This window comes from Mytilus galloprovincialis, chromosome 11, assembly GCF_965363235.1.
Source record: "Mytilus galloprovincialis chromosome 11, xbMytGall1.hap1.1, whole genome shotgun sequence".
Classification (NCBI taxonomy): Eukaryota; Metazoa; Mollusca; class Bivalvia; order Mytilida; family Mytilidae; genus Mytilus; species Mytilus galloprovincialis.
In genome coordinates, this window is record NC_134848.1 from 59,485,075 (window position 1) to 59,507,636 (window position 22,562).

Genomic DNA, 22,562 nt, shown 5'->3' on the forward strand with positions numbered 1-22,562 from the left:
AAGGATAAAGGCTGTGGATTTTCTATAAAAATCTTGATTTATTTGCCACAAAGTCCTCTTTTTCTATCAAATGCAATGAAACAGTAAAAAATAATGCTTTGCATCAAGTTTCCCCTTGGAACATGTACTAAATGGCCTATCTCTATTATTTATTATATCTTTAGTTTTGATACAATTGAGGTTTGAAAAATTCGTACAAAAATGGCTACAGAAGGGTATATAAACCTTAAGTAATGGTGGAATACGCCTGTACATAACGTACATAAAGTAGAAAACATGTTTGCTTAGACTTTTCATGTCCAGATACTAAAAGACACGTTCTAACGAGATAATAAAGAGATCACTGACAACTTTATGGTCCGAAATCACAGTTTGGCTGTTTTTTTCCATAGTAACTTAAAGGCAGAACTAGTCTTCTTCGTTGCCCCGCCTCAAATATGAATAAATTGACGTAAGGAGTTCAAATATCAGTCTGCTAAATTAGTTGTAATAATTGGGGCTATACGGATATGCAGACGTATCAATATACGCATTCACGTCTTGATCCCTGCTCAGATATTGTATCACGCTCTCTTGTCTTAAAAATTATCTGCCCCTACTATTCAAACATCCCTCATATTTCTTGTAACAGTCCCAATTTCCAACCCCCTCGGAACGGTCTTACCAGATCATACCTACTGTATCATTTGAGGTTGTGTTATCCTAGGTATGAGTTTCCATGAAATAGTGTTCACTTGACGTTTGGCAAGCACCAATCAATATATCTCTTGGTGATGTCATAAATGGGTAAAAGCAAAAACTAGATTGTGTCTTCGATAGTCGGTTAGTGTTGTGGTTGACAGTAAAAGGGAGTCAGTTGAATGTGTGACTTTCAAACATGTATATAGATATAAGAAGATGTGGTATGAGTGCCAATGAGGCAACTTTCCGTCCAAGTAACAATTTATAAAAGTAAACCAATATATTTCAAAGTACAGTCTCCAACACGGAGCCTTGATCAGCCTTGGCTCACACCGAACAGCAAGCTATAAAGGGCCCCCAAAATTATTAGTGTAAAACCATTTAAACGGGAAAACCAACGGTGTTATCTATATAAATCGAGAAATGAGAAACACTTATGAACCACATAATCAGACGATAACCACTGAACATGTATGTCCGAATCAGCAAGGCGATATTAGACTTCAAAGTAGGATTAACAGTTTGTTATTTTAGGAATACATGGTATACCAACATAGTTTGTCAATAAAAATTGTCAAACAAAACCGGTTAATAGATAAGTAATACAAATGGTTGCAAAATCTTACAGTTCAGTAAAAAAGTCAAGACAGAGTATAGTTATATTTATTAAAAAAAAAAGAAAATACACAATGTTTGCGGGATTATCAAGCAGGTAAAAGGTTTCTATATAAATAACTTACTGATGAACCGGAAGTGTCGGACACAACATCTTCTGTCTGAACTGACTGTCCATCAGCAAAGGATAGATCACATTGAGATATAAATCCATCAACATCGATCACATGTATTGATAAAGATGGCGTGCAACAGTCACCACTGAAAACAAATAACTGTATGAGCTCAAACGTTTTGTAGTTGGGCATTATTGCTATTGTCCATTTTGTTTTTATGCATTGAAACGTTTTATTTATTTGGCTTTCCAAATTTTAAACTCCATCACAACTGATGAACGGTCACTAAGGAAACATAGACTGACAGAGTTCAGAAAGTAATATAATACATTGTTTTACTTAACATTAGAGGTTGTTTTTTGAAATTAAAAGAAGAGATCCCAATAATTGAACCATAATAAAAATCAATGATAAACAGTTGGTATTTAATGCGACTTTCAGAACTCTTGGCTGTGTTGTGTATTGATGGTGAAATGAGGAGTGAATGAAAGATCCAGCGGTGGTTCAGCTGGCAATCCTAACTCACAACCCCAATGCCGACAGGTGAGTGGTCGCTTTACTTACAAAATTATAGTGAAAAATGTTTTTAAAATACATGCTATCTTCATTAATATGAAATACTTCTATTCTTTTTTTTTTGGGGGGGGGGGGGGGGGTGTGATGACAAGATAAGGGAACTGTTTTTCCTAATAAGCAGACTTATTTGTAGTAGCATGAAGTAAACATTTCAGTCACACGCTTGCCTTGACAGAAAAGAGTCAAGCTCCAAGTACAAATCTTTGTCACATAAGAATGTTGATAAGTTTGAGAACACAAGGTTGTAAGGGTGAATCTATTACATTGGGACACTCGGAAACACTTTCTGTGTTAATTGGCCTATCCCTTTAAATATAAGTTTTATTATATAAAAAACTCTTTAGCTGAATTTTAAGTTATCGAGTTTGTTTAAATCGGTTCATAACCGGATAGGAAAGGATGGTTGCAATACTTAATAATAACTTAATCTTAATTTCCCCCTTTTCTCATACGAATGTCGCGCATCTTTATAAACCCCTTTCTCATACTAGTCATGCACTTACCCGATGTTAACAGCTATTGGTCCAGTTGATAACCCCGTTATATTGACGTGAGCCAATTTAACAGACGTTCCTACTGTGGAAGATATACTATCTAACAGTGTCCCTGAAAATGTCACTTCAGCTAAAGCAGTCCATGGATACAACGAACAATTAGCTGTATTTAGGGATGATATACCACATACTTCATCAGTATGTATAACAGTACAATCAGGTCTCTCCACATCTGTTACCTAATGCAAAGGAAAATTTGAAAATGTATAGCAAGTAATAATAACAAACCTTGTTTGAAGAATGTTGCGAAAAATATTTTCAAACCAAAAATGAAAAATGCAATATGATGCAATGTTCTTATCATGGTGCCATGAAATTGTTTCTTTTATCGTTGTATGGATCCTGAAATGTTCAACGAATAATGAGTTTCTCTAACTCATTTGATGCATACTATACTCGTGAGATATTGCTTTAAGCAAATATCAGTCTTGATAGTTCATATTTTTATATGCGTTTTATTAAAAAGCAAAATTAATAATATGATTCGAAACACCAGTATAATATTATATGCTTTCCAGAAAGCTTTCAAATATTAGTAGTTATCAAAGGTACCAGGATTATAATTTAGTACGCCAGACGCGCGTTTCGTTTACATAAGATTCATCAGTGACGCTCCTATCATAATAGTTATAAAGACAAACAAGTACACAGTTGAAGAGCATTGAGGATCCAAAATTCCAAAAAGTTGTGCCAAATACGGCTAAGGTAATTTATGCCTGGGATAAGAAAATCGCGTTAGTTTTTCGAAAAATTCTAAGTTTTATAAACAGGAAATTAATAAAAATGAGCCCGTAGTTTATTTTCATGTCAACACCGAAGTGCTGACACTACTGGGCTGGGGATACCCTCAGGGACGAAACGTCCACCATCAGTGGCATCGATAAAAACAGTTAAGTAATATTATCTTTCAGAGTTCGAACATACCACAAGTTTCTTGGTGATACTCTGTTGAATCTTTCCAGTTGACACAATTAAAACTGATATTGTATATGAGCTGAAATAAAAGTTGAAATTTTAGGGAATATATATGTCTTATTCTGAAAGAGTTCATTATGTTATATAAGAATACAAACCAACAAATTATTTTTCGAAACCTTTATTTTATATATCAACTACCATAAAGATTCTTATCATTCATAATAGGATTTTGTATTATGTCGCCATGAGATACCTAAAACATGTCTGTATTATACAATATGACTATTGCACAGTAGGATACTAATAAATTTTAATAGAAAGAATACGGTGATCAACATAAATTGATTTTTTTTCAAATGAACCATTTTAAAAGACAAAAGATGAATTGTAATATAATAGAATGGGAAGATTAGCATAACAACCAATAAAACATACAATATAACAGAAGGTGTAGTAGGCTTAACAGCAAAGGTTCCATTAGAACTCTCTCCAGGACGAAGAGTGTACTGTACAGTTGTGGTTCCTTTGACAAATGAATGGTCGTCTGATATTGACACTTGATACGTCTCTGGCACAGTACCCCGATTTTTAATTTCATAACCAATTAGTCTTATCTTTCCAAGTATAACGTCATCTGAAAAAAAATAATTGTTGTTATAAAGTGTTTTTGCAGGAATATAAACAAATATGATTTGACAGTAAGCTTCTAGGGTGTATAATAAATGGACAGTACATGATGTCGGACAAGAAACAAATGAAAGGATGAATAATAGAATGGAGACTAAACAAGGACAAAAAACGATAGTTTACATAGTTATTTAGGAGGTAAGGATACATTATGCAGTCTTGTACACACTAGTATGTAGAAACCGTTAACTATATATATGTTTATCCGAAGGCAAACCACGAAAACCACGAAGGAGGGAAAACATAAAGAGATTTCAATTGCTTTAGGTACTAAACAATAATAGTTAAAGCCTATACCGGTGTTAAATAAGCTGTGAATACATAGATCGAATTGTCTTAAAATTGTAAGTACTCAACAGTCATATACACTTTGCTACACTTACTGGAGCTTTAAATATCATTTTAATCATGCTAATGTAAAAAAGGATACAAAGACGCGCCGCTGGTATGTGTTACATATTTTGGAATGTCATATTTATCGATGGAGATCAATTTACAGGTAGCCAATGGATCAAAAAGGTTTATTTTCTGTATAACTATAGACTGAGAAACAATAACCCCACCAAAATCCAGGGATGATTTATGTCCTGTATCAAATAAGATATAGACAGTTGTATGTCTGGAAACTAATGTACACATAAATGTGTGATGATTTTCAAATGAAATACATGTATGTGTCTTGAATTTTTCAAAAAATCAATATACGAGTTAGCATGAGAGGTATTTTGTAAATCGTAGCCAAACGTCTATTTATAATTGTGTATGCTGAGACACAATTCCCTTCTGTATTTAGCTTAACACACATACCAGTTGATGCCTTTATACTCAATTCAACACTACAAGGTTTGTGAATTTCCGAGAGCTTCCTTGTGAATGGTCTCCCTCTATCATCATTCCCATATAGTTTAACTTGGAATTCCTGAAATGAATATGATGAATTCTATAAACACTAAACACCGTTCAACTATCAACAATACATATTTCATAGGAATGACTACAAAGGGAGAGCAATACACCCTTCATTCGTTGCAAGATTTACGGTTATGAACATTGATAATATTAGTAAACTGCACCAGTGCGCATTTCGACAATTAATGTCCCTTTAGTGATATAACAACTTGAATAATCAAAGACCTGAAACAAACCTGGGCATGGACTCGGAGTTTTGTATGAGGGGTCAGTGTTTGAGTTTTTCATTTAATACGTATGACTATTTTCAATACACAGTCCGTTCTTTAAATAAATCTTTTTATAAATCCAATTCAATAAAATAAAGAAGAGGAAATGGACAAATGGTTATGGTTAGACTTAAAAAAAAATCGTTATTTTAAAATAAACTTACAACATACGGCATTCTGAAAGTTGCAGCACACAAAGTGTCGAAATCACGTTTCAACTGTGAAGCCTCGTGTGACGATATAACATTTCCGGTACTATCGGTCAATGCAATGGTGTGACATGTACCATTTAGTCCCAAGCTATACACGAACAACTCAACAGTATAGTTATTATCTGTGAAACGATTGGAAATATTAGAAATAAATAAATAAGTGTAGAACGTATATAAAAACCACGCGTCTGGCGTAAATATAAAATGTTGATCCTGGTATCTATGATGAGTTTATTATACTAGTAACCAAAGGCGCATGCAGTGTTTTGATTGTTGATGTTTCATCACATGAAATTTTGCTACGAGGAGTTGAATTTTCCCATTCAACAGACGTTTTTTTATGTTGGCTGGTGTTGTACTCTATTTACAAATTATGTTTCAACGCAAGATGTGTGTGGATGGATACAAATATTTAAGGTCAATTCATATTCCACGAGTATGCATTCGTTTTAAATTACACAACAACACAAATTGGTGAAAGCATTCAATCTAGATATGTTATTATGATAACTAATATTGTTGTTATAAAAGAATAGTTACCCGAAATTGGACTGCCTTTCAGCGAAACCATTTCACCGGTATCTGATTTTTCCAATAGTTCACCGTCTACCTTGATAGAACTCTGTGATGTTATTTTTACCTTCCAATCGCTGATTACATTCTTTCTTAGGTTCATGATACTACAGGGAGGATGCTTAATAAAAAAGAATCATTGTATCGATATCGATATTTTTATTGCAGGGTATCAAATATAACAATAATGTGGTATGATTGTGGAATGACACAACTCTCAACCAAAGATCAAATGAAGTGGATGTCAGCAATTAAAGGCTTCCCGCAAAGTATTCAACAATGAGTAAAATCATATCCTATAGTTGAAAACTATGAAGCGATTTAATTGAGAAAACTAACGACCTTATCTAAAACAAAACAATTAATGAGAAAAAAATATGACAGTCATGAAACCACAGTGTCCTGCCTTTGGACAGGCACATACAGAATGTCTTCAGTTTGCTCTGAGGACCCTTATGGGGTGTCCAAATTATCACATAATCACATTGTCAACAGAATAATCAAATAATCCAAATACAGTCATAGATTACTAAATAATCAAATAATTATGAAATAATTGGTCTGGTAATCAAATAATCACTTTAAAAACGGCCAAGTAATCAGATAATCACTTTAAAAACGGCCAAGTAATCAGATAATCAAAAACTTCATGAGGAGGCTCTGCTCTATACTTCAAGTCTACATGAACACTATTTGTACCGCTTTTGCAATACTTAGAACGGACATTGTTATATATTGGCAATACAAATGAAATTTATTACCAAGCTGAATTGATATAGACAAGTCAGTTTTTGGTGTGAAGTGCATAAGCCTGTCTCGAAAGTACTATCAAGACCTCTTTATGTGTTTTGTGAAAACCATTTTTTTTTCAAATTGAAGTTTGCGTACCATGAACACTTATAATATTCGATCTTTTAAATTTTACTTTTAATTTTAAGTTACATCATTACTCTATAACAGGGTTTTACATATGTTCATAAATTATATTATAGATATAGGAAGATGTGGTGTGAGTGCCAATGAGACAACTCTCCATCCAAATAACATATACCTGGATTGATATAATGGTTCCGCCTGATGAGGTATATATTTGATATTATACCTGGATTGATATAATGGTTTCGCCTGATGAGGTATATACTTGATATTATACCTGGATTGATATGATAGTTTCGCCTGATGAGGTATATATTCTTGTTGACTTTCCAGATGTATATATCTCCAATGTACCTATAATAAAATACAGAATAAAAAACAAAATCCTTAAAATTATAGACACGAATAAAGTGAACAAAATGTATATATGAGTAGCTAATTATCTCATCAAGGTTTCCGTTAATGTGCAACCATGCGTAGTCTCCAATGTAACAACTATTTGTTCAGGTTTGGCCTTCTATAAACCATAAAAATGACTGTTTTGTAAACTTATTAACTTCTGGATGTATATGATTTGTTCTTAATTTGACGGTAGGCAAGCAACTAATTATTCATATTTTATGAACCAAATTTGCTGTTGCTTCTTTCGGATCTTCGTGTTGCAAATTTGCCTAAAATCGTTTAATCATAACAAGGAAAAAAAAACCAAAACAATGGGCAACACAAAACAGACCACATTGAAAACAGACCACATAATGAAAAACAACGACTTGAAGACGAGCAATACCTATAGATTCAGCAATACGCACCCTATCAAATACCGATGATACACTATTGTTTCCTAGAGGAGTTGTGTTTGAAATATTGTGCAGTTGTACCCTTAAAAATCATGCTTCTTTGATCACTGTGCAGTTTTGCTATTCAGATTGTGCAGCAGATATTTTTTTCAATAAAAGTTACAACATAAGGCATGCAAATATTAAAGATATGAAAAAAAATATATTTGATTTTGAAGATAGAAAAAAAAATTCGATTCAGTTAGAATACATGACAAAGAATTTTATAAACATCAGTTGTAACTCGGAAACCGTAAATGTTGAATGATATGGAGATTCGACAAGTCGGAACACACTCTGATGTTTTGTTGGTTTCCTCTTATAGTTGATTGGTTTCCCTCAGTTTTAGTTTGTAACCCGGATTTATTTTCTCTCAATCGGTTTATGACTTTTGAATATCCGCATGCAACTGTTGCTTTTATTTCGTTACATGGAAGGGTAGAGTATATTTTAAATGTTGAATCTTGTTCATTAATTTATATGTCAATTCTTTACATCTTCGCTAGCCTAAGGGTTACGATTCAAACTGTTCTTCTTTGTCAAGATTAAGATTAAGTCAGAATTAAACCATCGAGAGGAAATGCTTTCAATCGGACTTGGTTCTGGCCAGCTGCTTCCAATCAATATTTTTTTCGTGTAAATGTAAATTAAAAAGCGTCTCAATATAGTACGATATTCAGTGACAATTTTGTTGAAGTTCTCAATCAACTAATTGAAGTTCTAAACTGTGAAAGGGTTGGAATGTAAACGAAAATAAATGCGATTTCTGTTTTACGAAATTTATAAACACGATAAAACATTGGACACAGTATTTTTTTACACCTTTGAACTAAAGGGTACAAGTACTGTCATTGGTCAATTGTGATGTAGTGGTAGTTGATGTTACTTCAGTCTGTAGCTAGATAGCTCTACGTTGTTTACACATATACTGTATTAATCTGCCATGGGTAAAGAGAAGTAGGTCAGATCGTAACCCTTAGCTAGCGTAAATGTCTTCTTCTATTTGGTGTGGTACTGAATTCAATTCCGCCACTCAAAACAGAAGTTTGACATGCATCTTGAATTCTAGTAAAAATAATCAAACAAAAAAGCAAAATACTGAACTCCGAGGAAAATTCAAAACGGAAAGTCCCTAATCAAAGGCAAGATCAAAGCTTTAACATATCAAACGAATGGATAACAACTGTCATATTCCTGACTAAGTACAGGCATTATCTTTTGTAGAAAATTATGGATTGAACTTTGTTTTATAGCTAACTAGTGTTCAATACACATATTGTAAAACATACCAAACTATTACATACCATTAGCATGATATATATCTACATCTGTTTCTGCAGATGACCCAGTAACACTTATCTTGAGCACTGTGATCGTACTATCAATGGTAATATTTTTGTCAATAGTTTCAGAGGCAGACCAGTCAAACGAGTCTATTATTATTTCAGTAGAAGGGAATGTTTCCTACAATATAAAGAAAAGTTGTTTTTATTTCCCAAAAGTAACAGCTTCTAAAATTAAAGCTAACATCATTTTTATTCTAAATAAGACGGCTGGGTTCTTTTTCCTTATATAAACCCATCCTACCATTAGAATCACAACACATTATGGATATCGATATTATTTTTCTTTACGCATTGCTATTGAGTTCTTAACACTGAATTTATAGTGTAAGCTGTATATTTGTTCGACATAACTAAACAGAATTAGAGTTTACCCCTATAACAGTTTTTAGGACTTTGCCAATATTTTCTTTGTCTGTTTCATGGACATTTCCACCTGTTGCTTCAGCTATTTGTTGGAAAAAGGACAATTCAGATGCATACCTGTCAGGCCGACCTAAAATATCAGAACAAATTCACCAAACATAAATGCAGACTTAATACATAATTTACAATTACGTCAAAGATCAAGGATAAGTCGAAATTTACAGATTTATTGATGAAAGTCTTTAATGACATGAAATATCATGGAGCGACATTTTTTGAAAATTTACTGTTCATAAAACGTTAGAAGTTAATTCGAAAAACTATTTTTTTTCAACATTCGGGCATATATGGCCTACACTTTAGCAAGTTTTGGCCACATGGTTTGAATTTTTCTTGTTTTAAATGCCATGCAAGTTCCTTGTTGATTTTATCCTTCTAGTTGTTTTCATTTGAACGCTACTGCTCATTTGAAGATTAAACCCGAGTTTGGTGAGTTGTGTGTACAGTGACAAACATTTCCTAAATATTCAGAACGATATCGATATATCTTGCATTCTGTATTATCTTATGGCGGCTGATAAGCCGAATCAGGAAACTTGAGACCAAATAAACTGGACATTTTTATACTATATGTAATGACTCTGAAATGTTTGATATGTTTGATAATGATAATTGAAATGGCTATGCAAGACAATAATAAATACTGTCAATATAGTACTGCAACCAGAGTTCATTTTTTAAAACTTTAATGGTCCGGAAGAACACACACCTAAATTATATATCGATGGAAAGAGGACAACGTGTACAATAAGAAAAGTTGGGTCGTAAAAATCCAGAGTGGTCACAATTTTGTGAAATTGAGGTCAAAGGTCAGACCTAAAAATATCAATATATCAAACACAAGAACAAAAAGGAGAAATATTCTGATATTTATTCAATAGAATGCTACAAAAACGATTCAATCATAAGCATATGCTATAAACGATGTTAAAACGACAAATTTGACTAATTATATGAAGAGCTGCCATTACAAAATGGCGTTGATTTGGAACCTTCTGATTTTTTTCCATTTAAGACATAGCAAAAGAAGAAGTGGCCTTGACCTTTTCACATCCATAAACTTTCATATTGTGTATAGTTTTTCACTATAGTATATTACAGAATTATTTTCTAAAGTACAAAACACCAGTTTATCAAATTATTTCAATATTTTTTCTATCTTTGAAAAAAAACAAAATTCAAGCGCTGAAACAGTGTATTTAATTTTGCATCTTAAAGGTTGTGTATTTTGTGAAAATTAATATCTAGTTATAGATAAATACATATTGTGTATTTGCAAAGTCTGGACAGAGCAGTAATAACACAAAATATACTATAGTCACTCGAGGCGAATGTGAGGTTTAAAAAAAAAATTGAGTGTAAAACAAAGTCAGTTTGGTGCATGAACATTTTTTTAGTAGGATAATCCTGGTAAAAAAGTTAACTCATTGATTTTTTAAGGGAAGGATGAAAAATTATACAATGCAATGCCAATTTTCTAATGTTGTAATTCAAATTCAGTCATGATCCTTATATAACTTTTAAAAGCGACACACAATAGCTCAAGTATTCATAAAATAGGGACATGAATCAATATCTTAGTCATCATATGCGGATTCAGTACGCGTATTAGCATTACAAGACACTTCCTTTTTTTATAAGAACAAGTTCGGCGCAGGACAGAGTTTGTTCAAAGCAAATACAGTTTTTTTTAGTACAAATGCTATCTGGAGCGTAAATACCGTCATGATTTGGTCAAACTCGTCAGATATAGTCTTCCCTTTGCATAGGAAACACAAAAGAAATGTGAGTACAAAGTTTCGATCAATGTTCGTGACCCATATTCCCATATGCATATGCATGATGTATCTGCACTGCCAGTCCCAAATGTAAAGGGGCGAGTGTTGCAATAGAAACGATTGATTTTGTAATAGCCATACATTTACGAATTTTCGTTATCTTTAGGGACAATATACGGTTCAGAAGCGCCTTTGTGTTGTTTTTCATCGATAAACTATCAAATGAACTTTTGAGCCTAGGCTCTGTGTTGAAGACCGGACCGTGACCTATAATGGTTTACTTTTATAAATTGTGACTTGGTGTGTTGTATCATTGGCACTCATACCACATCTTCCTATATCTATTAACAAGCTATGCGGGCATCATTTCCATAGAAATACCAAAACGAGGACATAGCTCATAAGACCACTGGTGGCAGGATAAAGTAATTGTTCTTCTTTTAAAGTATAGACTTCAATTTTCCGGCAGCAGATATGGCATTCCCTAAATTGAGTTCAGAGCTAAACTCTATAATTCATATCCCTTGGCCCCACTGTGTCTGAATTGTAAGGTGTCACAATATCTAGTTAGTTCTGGAGTTTGGCAGTTTGGTAAGCATCAGAGACAATCTTGGGTAAAATTGATCGGTATATATAGAGGATGTGCTACATGAGAAAGGCTTTTTCTTATGAAAAAACAAATCACATCACTAACAATCGTTATTAATGAACTGACAGCAAGTTCAAATTCTATTTTTCAGTGACTGTTTTACTTAATTGCACAGGTGTTGACTTCAATAAGTACTTGGTTATGCATGGATAGATGATTACGCACATTAATAAGCACAACTTAAAAGACTGTTAACACGTTTAGAGGACTCAGTTTTACGTAGTTTTCTGGTTTTTTTTTAAAGGTTTTTCTTTTACACAAAAACCCTGTTTTCATATCCAAACTACAAGGAAGAAACTGAGCGCGAGATCGTATAAAAGTGTCAGGTTGTGAGGTTATATGTCGATCAGTTTGATCACATATATGGATTTCTGTTGTTTCTAATTTAAAGTTCCCCAAGGGTGACTGGGGAAACGAAATATGGTCACTTGGTCTTCCCCCGACCGGCAGTAAAACGAAGTTGGGAGTCCGTTTGGCTGTGCGGGATGTATCAAGTTCGCAGTCACGTCCGGTCAGAATGGGGACGTTAAATCCGCTGCCTCGTGTAAAGGGAAAGTCACGTTCTTTGCACGTTAAAAACCTTTGCATCAACTCTTTAAGGGGTCCGTAGGTGGCATGTTGCAATGGAAAATTTCTGTCCCAATCTAATATCCCATCATTTTCCAGTGGCAGTCTAAATTTTCCAGATCATCATCCCGAATGGCCTCTATTATGACAAAACCTACCTATTGTTTTTATTGTTAGCTTGTTCTCGTCCTGAACATGCATGAAATATTTGCCACTGGACTTTAAGCAACCAGCAATCAATCAATCAATGTAATTTAAAGACGCACCAATGTTGCCTTCTGGTGCAAGTCTCATAACATCACTGATGATTCGCCCACGGAAAGCAGAATATCAAGGGAAGTTGGTTTTAGCATTACCTTGTCACACACCAAATCTCTGCGAAACTTCAATAGTACTTTTCCCCCGACCACTTGCATGCATATTAATTGCTCTGAAGTTAAACATTGACATGTATACAATGTATTTTCACACAATGTCAACTATAGTCATTATCCGGAAAAACCTCTTATCCGAAGGATTTGGTTAACTTTTATATAAAGTCAAAATTTTATTAACAAAAATATAACTTATTTACAGAAAATACACGAAAGAACTACTATATATATTCAAATCACTCAAAAATAAATTAACTTCTCCTACAAAATCTACATAATCACATCGAAACTATCAAATTGATTGTGAATGAAAAAATAAATGGTGGAGCTGATTGACGGATAGGAAATTTCCGTAATTAAAAAAGGTACAAATGATGTTTTTATTTTTGAGTTTTTGACAAAATTGTTTGGAACTTGCCCAACACAATTTGCATGCAGTATCGCAATAATATGTTGTGTCCTCTCAAATGTCAAATACTGTTTTTGAATCATATGTTTTCTCGTTTTCAAAGAAAAACGCGTTAAATTTCTATCTAAAAAACAGCCAACTTTAAGTTTGAAAGTTTTACTTGGAGATGGTATATTTATGTCTTCATCATTCCGATGATCCTTGATGATATGTGCATAGAAAATATTTATGAAAATAGCGGGAAATTTAACCAAAAAATATATTTTTGGATTTTAAGGTAACTACCCAAAACCGTAAATTGAGGGGTACCCCCATTAAAGGGATAAAATACAAAAATGTGACCATAGAAACTTTTTACGACCCGACGGAAATTAAAATATAGATATTATTCTATCATTTAAAACAATTTGCAGCCGTGTGTTATTCCGGACCATTAAACTCGTTAACTAAGCGTCTTTTTCGATGTCAGTTGCAGTACTAATAGTTTTGCGACGAACTTAATAACACGAATACCGTTTTCCAGTTTTATTTGTATCATAACTATACTTACCTGAAGCTGATCTTTTTCTGCGAGAACACTGACCAGTTAAGAATGGCATCACTACTATATTCTTTGCTCTCACTGCATCAATGACTTCTTGCTGGCGGTCAGCATCTTTTGCATTTGCATCCGTAAAAACATAGAGAAGGGAGTTATCTCTCATCAGTGCTATTGCTGTACAAATGAGAAAATACTATTTTTTTCACGCGTGTGATATCACCTTCCCAAATACACATTTTACAAATTTAGAATTACCAATAATCATTTGGGATATTATTGACAGAAAAAAATTGGCAGTTTATATTCAGATAAAAACCTTTACTTAAAAGAGCGAGGACGAGGTTCAAACTGTCGAACCACAGATAACATTACGCAGAGCACACAAAATATGAATAGGACTATACTGTATAAAGCCGTATACTAGTTTTGCCAAATAAAAGAAGAAGAGTAACGTGGTTCATTAACATTAGTAAACTGTTTACACTTGGTTAGAAAAGATCGTTACCACTAATTACTTAAAATCTTTACTAGATTCTTCCATAGATATAAAGATTTGGTTTTGAAGTTTGGTTGTACCTTTAGAAAACTTATTTCAAACGGGATAGCACATCCTCATTTTTACGGAAATGTTGTTTAGCGTGCCCGGAAATTTAGAAACGATCCTGGTAAACAATTCAAACTTACCCTAAAAGGTTACCAACACTGTAATTAGATCACTGAATATTGTATTACTGCTATTGATGGTGATTTTGTTATCAGTAAATTAAAAGCAAACTAAATATTATTGTTATATACATATACACATTTATGGATCTGCAATCAGTCGATACCTGTATCTTGGCATTGCACAATGTCATGTTTTTCTTTGACTGTTTATGAAGTATTTACACTAAATCCATTGGATGTTGGATGTGTACTGATTGATAATTTATTCTCAGATGCATGATTTTTTTTAAATAGATGTTAGTGGCTTTGAACTAGCTATCAGTAACTTTGAGTACTCTCAGATCTGTACTTAGTGTCTTTTTGTTGTTGGGATGTACAAGTACCCGGCCACATTCACTTGTATTTATATTTTTATCCATGATCTGACGAGTTAAGCCTTTTTCAACATATTTTTTTAGTTCGATTTATGTTGTACTGTTACACCACTGTCCCAGTTTAGGGGAGGTTGGGGATCCCGCGAACATGTTTAACCACGCCACATTCTCTAATATGTACCTGTCCCAAGTCAGAAGCATTTATTCAGTGGTTGTCGTTTGTTTATGTGTTACATATGTTTTTCGTTCGTTTATGTACATAAATAAGGCCGTTAGTTTTCTCGATTGAATTGTTTTACATTGTCATCTCGGCACCTTTTACAGCTAACTTTGTGGTATGGGCTTTGCTCATTGTTAAAGGCCGTACGGTGACCTATAGTTGTTAATTTATGTGTCATTTGGTCTTTTGTGAAGAGTTGTCTTATTGCCAATCATACCAAATCTACCTTTTTATAATCAGACATTCAAATATTCAAACATTAAGGCATATAATGTGTTATACGAGTACCATTTCAGACAAAATAAATGACAACTCCCAGATAAGATACTATTATATACAAGAGTATGTATTGCCCCATTATTTGGGTGTTTAACTTGATTTCAGTCTCTGGGTATTAACGCATACTATAAGCCCACACTAGTTGATATTTGCATTGTTTCACGTTTAACAAATCTTTTGGTAATACAAATGATACAGGTTTATTATTCAAAGAGAAATAAAAAAAAAAAAAACACATTAAAAAGACCAATTGGAATGATACATGTTGTCTTCAATGAAATACATGTTTTAGCCCTTATTCGCGGCCTCTAAGACAAAATGCTAATACAACTTTTAATCTTGAATTCAAAAGATAAAGCAAGAATATATTCCTGTATAGGATATAAAGGCCAAGTATTCGTGTTTATGTTTTGTTATAAACTAGAGGCTCTAAAGAGCCTGTGTCGCTTACCTGTATTTACTGATGCTTTGGAAATCATGTAAAATAAGGTTAAAATCATAATTTATAGTATGAGATATCATTAGATACTATTATAATATCTAAGATAATAGCAAAAAATTGCAAAATTTCCATAAAATTACTTATTCAGGGGCAGCAACCAACAACTGGTTGTCGGATTTGTCTGAAAATTTCAGGGCAGATATATCTAAATCTGATAAACATTTTGCCACCAGTCAGATTTGCTGTAAATGCTTCAGTTTAAGAAATATAAACCAAAAACTGCATTTTACCCTATGTACTATTTTAAGCCATGTCTGCAATCTTGGTTTGCGGGTAGGGTCATCGGACATATTTTTTAAAGAAGATACTCTGATGATGATTGCGGACAAATTTGGTTATATTTTGTCTTAGTAGGTTCAGAGGAGAAGATTTTTGTAAAAGATTACACAAATTTAAAAAAATTGGTAAATAAAGGCCAATAACTCCTGAGGGGATCAATTGAGACCATTTTGGTCTTTTAACTTATTAGTAGATCTTACTTTGCTGAAAATTATTGCTGTTTACAGTTTATCTCTATCTACAATATTATTCAAGATAATAACCAAAAACGGCAAAATTTCCTTAAAATTAGCAATTAAGGGATAGCAACCCAACAACCGGTCGTCCGATTCATCTGAAAATTTTAGGGCAGATAGATCTTGACTTGATAAACAATTTTAACCCATGTCAGATTTGCTCTAAATGCTTTGGTTTCAGTGATATTAACCAAATTCTAATTTTACCCCTATGTTCTATTTTTAGCCATGGCGGCCATCTTGGTTGATTGGTCGGGTCATCGGACACATTTTATAAAATAGATACCCCAATGATGATTGTGGCCAAGTTTGGTTTAATTTGGTCCAGTAGTTTCAGAGGAGAAGATTTTCGTAAAAGTTAACTACGACGGACGATGACGACGACGAACGACGGACGCAAAGTGATGAGAAAAGCTCACTTGGCCCTTCGGGTCCAGGTACAGGCATTTTTCATGTAGAAAATGGTGGATTGTACCTGGTTTTATAGCGATCTAAAAATCTCACTTATATGACAATCGATTAAAATTGCATTATGTTGACAATGATGTGTGAATAAAACGAACAGACTTTAAGATAAAAATGACAAATGATGTCTACTATAGTTCACCATTTTCACTGACGACATTTACCAATGAGCAAAACCCATTTTGCAAAGTCGGCTATAAAAAGGCATTAATATATAACAAATGCGACACAATGCAAACGAGAATACCAAAAGCTTTATAATGACGTTTGATTTCCGGTTTGAAATTGCCTTAAATGTTAACAAGATAGACTTCTACTGCAGATTACGTTAACTTCAATTTAGGCAGTAGTTCTATATCTGATGGTTATATGATACCTGCTAAGATTCCTGCGGATGCATATTCCGGACAGTCTCCATTGTCTCCATTTTCTGCCTCAATTGCTTGAACTTTATTAATCATGACATGCCCATCAACGTACCTATGGGCGGAATTCAAACTTACTGAAAAGTAAAATTCGATTATACAAAGTACAAGTTACAACACGTTACTGACCAGGACAGAAAAAAAAGTAGTATCTATAAAAAGAAATATGGTGGTCCCATGCAGAAGTTTTATTCAAAACAATCTAAATAGATTTTCAAATAACGATAAATTTGGTCTAAATTATCAGATTAAAAGTACAATCATTCCAGACGAAAGTTGCCAAACAGAACCTTTTTTCCATTTTTCAATTATTTTTTTTATTAAGTTAAGTATCATTCTCTTTAAGTTAACAATTGTAATTACGAACTACATAAAATTAGAAATCAGAAAAACTCAGTATATCAACTGAGTGCCTTTTGATTTTTTTTTTAGAGCAATTTAATAATTAGAGCCTCGATAATTTAAAAATAAAATTCTATAAAAACTCCTACCTGGATCATGAAACAAAGATAAAACATAATCAGCAGGTTCATCGGCAGAACCGACAGTGGTTGTTATCAACTCTATCACATGTCTTTTGATAGTATCAATAGCATCTGCCATAGAAGAAGTATAGTCTATTGCAAAAGCTAGAGTCATGTCCTTCCGTTTTTTAAATGTATCTTCAAACAATTTTGATACAATTGTCTTTAACAATCCAGTTCCTTGATGAAAAAGAAAAGGTATAATAAATGCATATATATATTATACATTGGAATGTCTAAAGATGGCTCCAAAACGGAACGACTTCTTTTATAGGAAAGGAAGTATATGCGTAAGTACTAATCGATGAAAGTTAAGCTGGGAGAATGCATTTTCTAGACGAAAACCTATTGACCCCTTTCCATAATCTGCACATATCTTGCACAATTTAATTGTTAGCATGAATCAAATAAGGAAAGTCACAAAAGATATAATGCAATATTGATATTTTAGATTAACATCTTAATATTCATATTCTTGGTGTGAACCAACCCAATGATGCTACTTTGCTTTGTTCTTGTGTCATGTGTGTGTTAAAACGATATTCTATGGAAAATGTGAACAAAAGAAGATTTGACTTCAACGAATCTGCTTAAACAAAACAATACATTAATGTTATAAAATAGATTAAGCACTAAGGTACAAAAATTGTCAATAAATGTTAGTGAGATCTACAACAACATCTTGTCAACACAATTGCCTTAAAGTTATAACGATAGACAACTTTTGATGAGCTCGTTTTACTAGTGACAGTCCAATCACAATACCGCGAGGCTTAATACCTGTTCTGAATAAAATATGACTTAAACATGTTGCTGAGAAACTTTTTAGTGTCTAATAAACTTATCATTAGTATATCGACTTCTAGTTTGCTAGTATTTTGTGTAGGCTATCGGTTGCTGTCTTATTAACGTTTTGATTTAAATTTGCATACCCATCATAGACCTTGCTATTCGGACTATTATAGTCATATTTCGCCAATTTGTATATTTTACTAAGCTTGTTTCAAAAATATAATAAAAAGGAATTGTCACCTCGCTATTATTTCAAGCTAAAAGTCCGGAACCAAACAAGTACAAAGTTGAAAAGAATTGATGACCTCAAATTCCAAAAGGTTGGACCAAATACGGCTACATTTTCTATGCCAGTGCTAAAATAAGGGGCCAAAAACGGACCTTATCGTACTTTGTCCTTTGTAAAAATTATCATATAACTGAAAATGAGGCTATCTTTCTTACCATTAGCAACAAGGAAGTTCTCTGTAGCCTGGACAGCGGCCGTATATGCTTGTTCGTGTAAATGTGAATGTGGTGACCATTCAGGAGTTACGGAATCCTTATTGATGCCGCATCTGGCCACAAGTTTTCTGCTGTCATCATCAGGACCTCCATGACTACATTTACCAGTTGATGAACCAATTGCCTCTAAAGTACAAAAAACAATCAGTTTTAAAACTATTCACATATTAATAAGTAAATATCATTTATTCAATTTTAAAATTAAAGCAACTTAATTTCGTATATAAATAAGAAATTTGGATTGATTGCTAATGAGACAGCTTTCCACCAGATACCACATGACATAGAAGTTTACAACTATAGGTCACCGTATGGCCCTCAGCAATGAGTAAAACATGTACTACATACTAGAAAGCTTTAAAAGGCTCTGAAAAGATAACTGTAAAACAATTCAAACGAGGAAACTAACGGCCTGATTTGTGTACAAAACAATGAACGAAAAATATACAGCAACACACGATAACTACTGAATTACAGGCTTCTGTCTTGAGACATGCACTAACAAAACGTGGCAGCGTTAAACTAGTTTGTTGGCGCCAAACCCGATCAACACCTTGTGGTATAACAGAAGAACAAACTATAAAATTCCGTTCTTAACTCAATAAAAAACAATGAAGTATGTATATAATGCATAAGGGTCTGTATGGGGTTTCGATTCTTTATTCCTTAGTCTTTATACCGTTTTGTTTATTTTCATTTTTTAGGGGCCCAAGATCTCTATTCTTTATAAATAAGCACCCCATTATTCTCTATTTCTTATTATGATCTATTCCGTAAACCGCATCAAGACCCTCACATGTGTCCATTCATTCACAGTTCAATATGTAAATTTATCGGCACCAATTAGAATTCCACTCCAAAGTAAAATTATAATCTGAATTCTCAAAAATAAAATAATATGAGTTCATCTTACTTTCTTTGTTTTGCGTTTTTCTCTGAATAATTAAAAGTTTATCAAAAGGTAACCTACTTGCAGGTTTGGTATTGCCTCTTCTGTGATGGTATCCACTGGTCAGCTTTCCGTTCACTATAATGTTGTTCATACAATGAGAACTAAAAAAATAATTCAATGAAAGATGGCAAAATATGGAATTTATTTAAAAGTGTTTCACAAAAGAAAAGAGCGCAACAATATGAATATGGATCGTTAAGTTTGAAGGAAATCGACTCGTCCAAATATTCCTTTCAAACATTGTAAACTATTTTTTCGTCTGATAGTTTTTATGATAATGGACAGAAAGTATTTGATTTGTTTTACTGGAGATTTTGATCTTAAAAGATAGATGGACACTCATGAAAGCAAAAATGATGATAATCAAGAAAGGATCTACAAATAAATAAAATTTTGCCGACATCATTAACTTTTTATGTAGAAAAGATTCGTCTCAAATGTCAAATGTCTTAGTTATTTGACACATTTGTTCAATTTTATACATAGAGTAAATATGTGCACATAAAAAGTGATCAGCAAAAAAATGAAATTGTGCTATTCTGGTCCACACTGTTAGAGAGTATTCATTGTCGAAGATCCCAATAGACATCCGTAAGTGTCAAGCACTCTTTAGAGTCTCTGAATGGTAAATAGTTATCAAAGGTACCAGGCTTATAATTTACAACGCCAGACGCACGATTCGTTTACATAAGACTCATCAGTGATGCTCAGATCAAAATAGGTATAAAGCCAAACAAGTACAAAGTTGATGAGCACCGAGGACAAAAAATTCCAAAACGTTGTGTCAAATACGGCTAAAGTTATCTATGCCTGGGCTAAAATAAATCCTTAGTATTTCGAATAGTTCAAACTTTACAAACAAGTTATTTTATAAAAATGACCACATAAATGATATTCATGTCAACATCGAAGTTCTGACTACTTAGCTGATGAAACACCCGGGGACGAAACGGCCACTTGTAGTGGCATCGACCCAGTAGTGGAAATAGTTATCAAATGTACTTGTACGCCAGACGCGCGTTTCGTCTACATAAAACTCATAATATGAAACGAGATTATTGAGTTATTTTCCTGAATCATGTAAAACATTTTTAAGGGTATCGGATGATGAGTTTTTCTGAAGAAAAAAAAGGTAAAAATTGATTAAATAATTAAAAGATACAATATATATATTAGAATAAAGATTCTTAATAAGTCTTATCTATGTGGCATCCTCATGTAGTGATGCAATGATTTTTCTACTCTTAGCAGGATGAACATGGAGTTGCAAATGGTACGTGTGATAGTGACATGGACCTCAACACAACTGACCCCTCTCCCGTAGCTCGGCATTCCGTGAGATCCTCACATAACAATTGAAGCCTTTGGGGGCACATACTTGCATTGCAACAGCAAGACAAAAACACCCTACAGGGTGCTACTATAGTTTAAATAAATTATAGGAATACTAACCTTTATCATTTGTTTCATCTTGTTTCTTGTTTAACATTGATTAACAAAAAAAGCGAATGATAGTTGTTAACATTCAGATGCAGATCTGACGCAATATGACTATCGAGTGTGTCATTGACAGATGTTACCGATGACAGGCATTTCCTAAACTGATTGTTTAATGTGTCGATTTTGTGAAATTGTTTATATGAACTGTAAAAAGGATAATCAGTAATTTTGTAATTCAAAACAAATATTTTTTAAATTATTTTACTTATAAATGCTTTCATTAACAGTTAAAGGTATTATTCTAGTTATTGTTTGTGATTCAATTTAAGTAATATACATCTTTTTTGTTTGAATATAGTTATAAAAGGTACCAGGCTTGTAATGTGTTACGCCAGACGCGCGTTTTGTCTACATAAGACTCATCAGTGACGCTCAGATCAAAATTGTTAGAAAGCCAAACAAGTACAAAATTCGAAAATGTTGTGTCAGTTACGGCTGAGGTTATCTGTGCCTGGGCTAAGAAAATCATTAGTATTTCAAAGAATTCATACTTTGGCAAACAGTTTTTAATGGGGGGGGGGGGTATGATGTACTATTGCTGGCCTATGTTTAATTCATGGTCCTCGATTATGTGCCTTCTACCCTATATATATATATATATATATTATATATGTCTTTTTCGTATAATTGTTTTTTAAAATGTAAACAATCTAACTATTTAAGACAAAGAAAGACAAACAGAAAACACTAAAATGTAAGGATTTGATTTTATGCAGACACATTATAAACGAAAACAATGCTTTAATTAACCACAGACAGACGTGTAAAAGGAGAAGATACTGTTGATAACCCTATTTGTTTCATATTCCTCTGATTATCGATGATTTTAATTTTCTTTAAAAAATCATAAATACATTTTCTTTCAAACTAATTTCGAAGTATGAAACTGGTAAATTACATAAATGTCAGTTTCACATTTTATTTAGGTAAAAACT

At 33.2% G+C, this 22,562-nt stretch overlaps 1 protein-coding gene across 2 annotated transcripts in view; it reads right to left on the reverse strand.

Moving 5' to 3' along the window:
* The window catches only part of LOC143052490 (uncharacterized), a 31,796-nt gene that overhangs the window by 1,310 nt on the left and 7,924 nt on the right, over positions 1 to 22,562 (reverse strand). Inside the window, exons 5-19 of one of the 2 annotated variants that reach the window (XM_076225534.1) lie at positions 20,146 to 20,228; positions 19,116 to 19,301; positions 17,847 to 18,059; positions 17,307 to 17,432; positions 13,919 to 14,083; positions 9,540 to 9,661; positions 9,127 to 9,286; positions 7,264 to 7,340; positions 6,078 to 6,231; positions 5,490 to 5,659; positions 4,955 to 5,066; positions 3,896 to 4,094; positions 3,467 to 3,536; positions 2,492 to 2,721; positions 1,422 to 1,557 (exon numbers count right to left, since the gene is read on the reverse strand). In XM_076225534.1, the coding sequence (XP_076081649.1) occupies positions 1,422 to 1,557; positions 2,492 to 2,721; positions 3,467 to 3,536; positions 3,896 to 4,094; positions 4,955 to 5,066; positions 5,490 to 5,659; positions 6,078 to 6,231; positions 7,264 to 7,340; positions 9,127 to 9,286; positions 9,540 to 9,661; positions 13,919 to 14,083; positions 17,307 to 17,432; positions 17,847 to 18,059; positions 19,116 to 19,301; positions 20,146 to 20,228 (2,203 nt within the window). The remainder of the gene's footprint in view (positions 1 to 1,421; positions 1,558 to 2,491; positions 2,722 to 3,466; positions 3,537 to 3,895; positions 4,095 to 4,954; positions 5,067 to 5,489; positions 5,660 to 6,077; positions 6,232 to 7,263; positions 7,341 to 9,126; positions 9,287 to 9,539; positions 9,662 to 13,918; positions 14,084 to 17,306; positions 17,433 to 17,846; positions 18,060 to 19,115; positions 19,302 to 20,145; positions 20,229 to 22,562) is intronic. The other variant, XM_076225535.1, reaches the window with a different exon arrangement.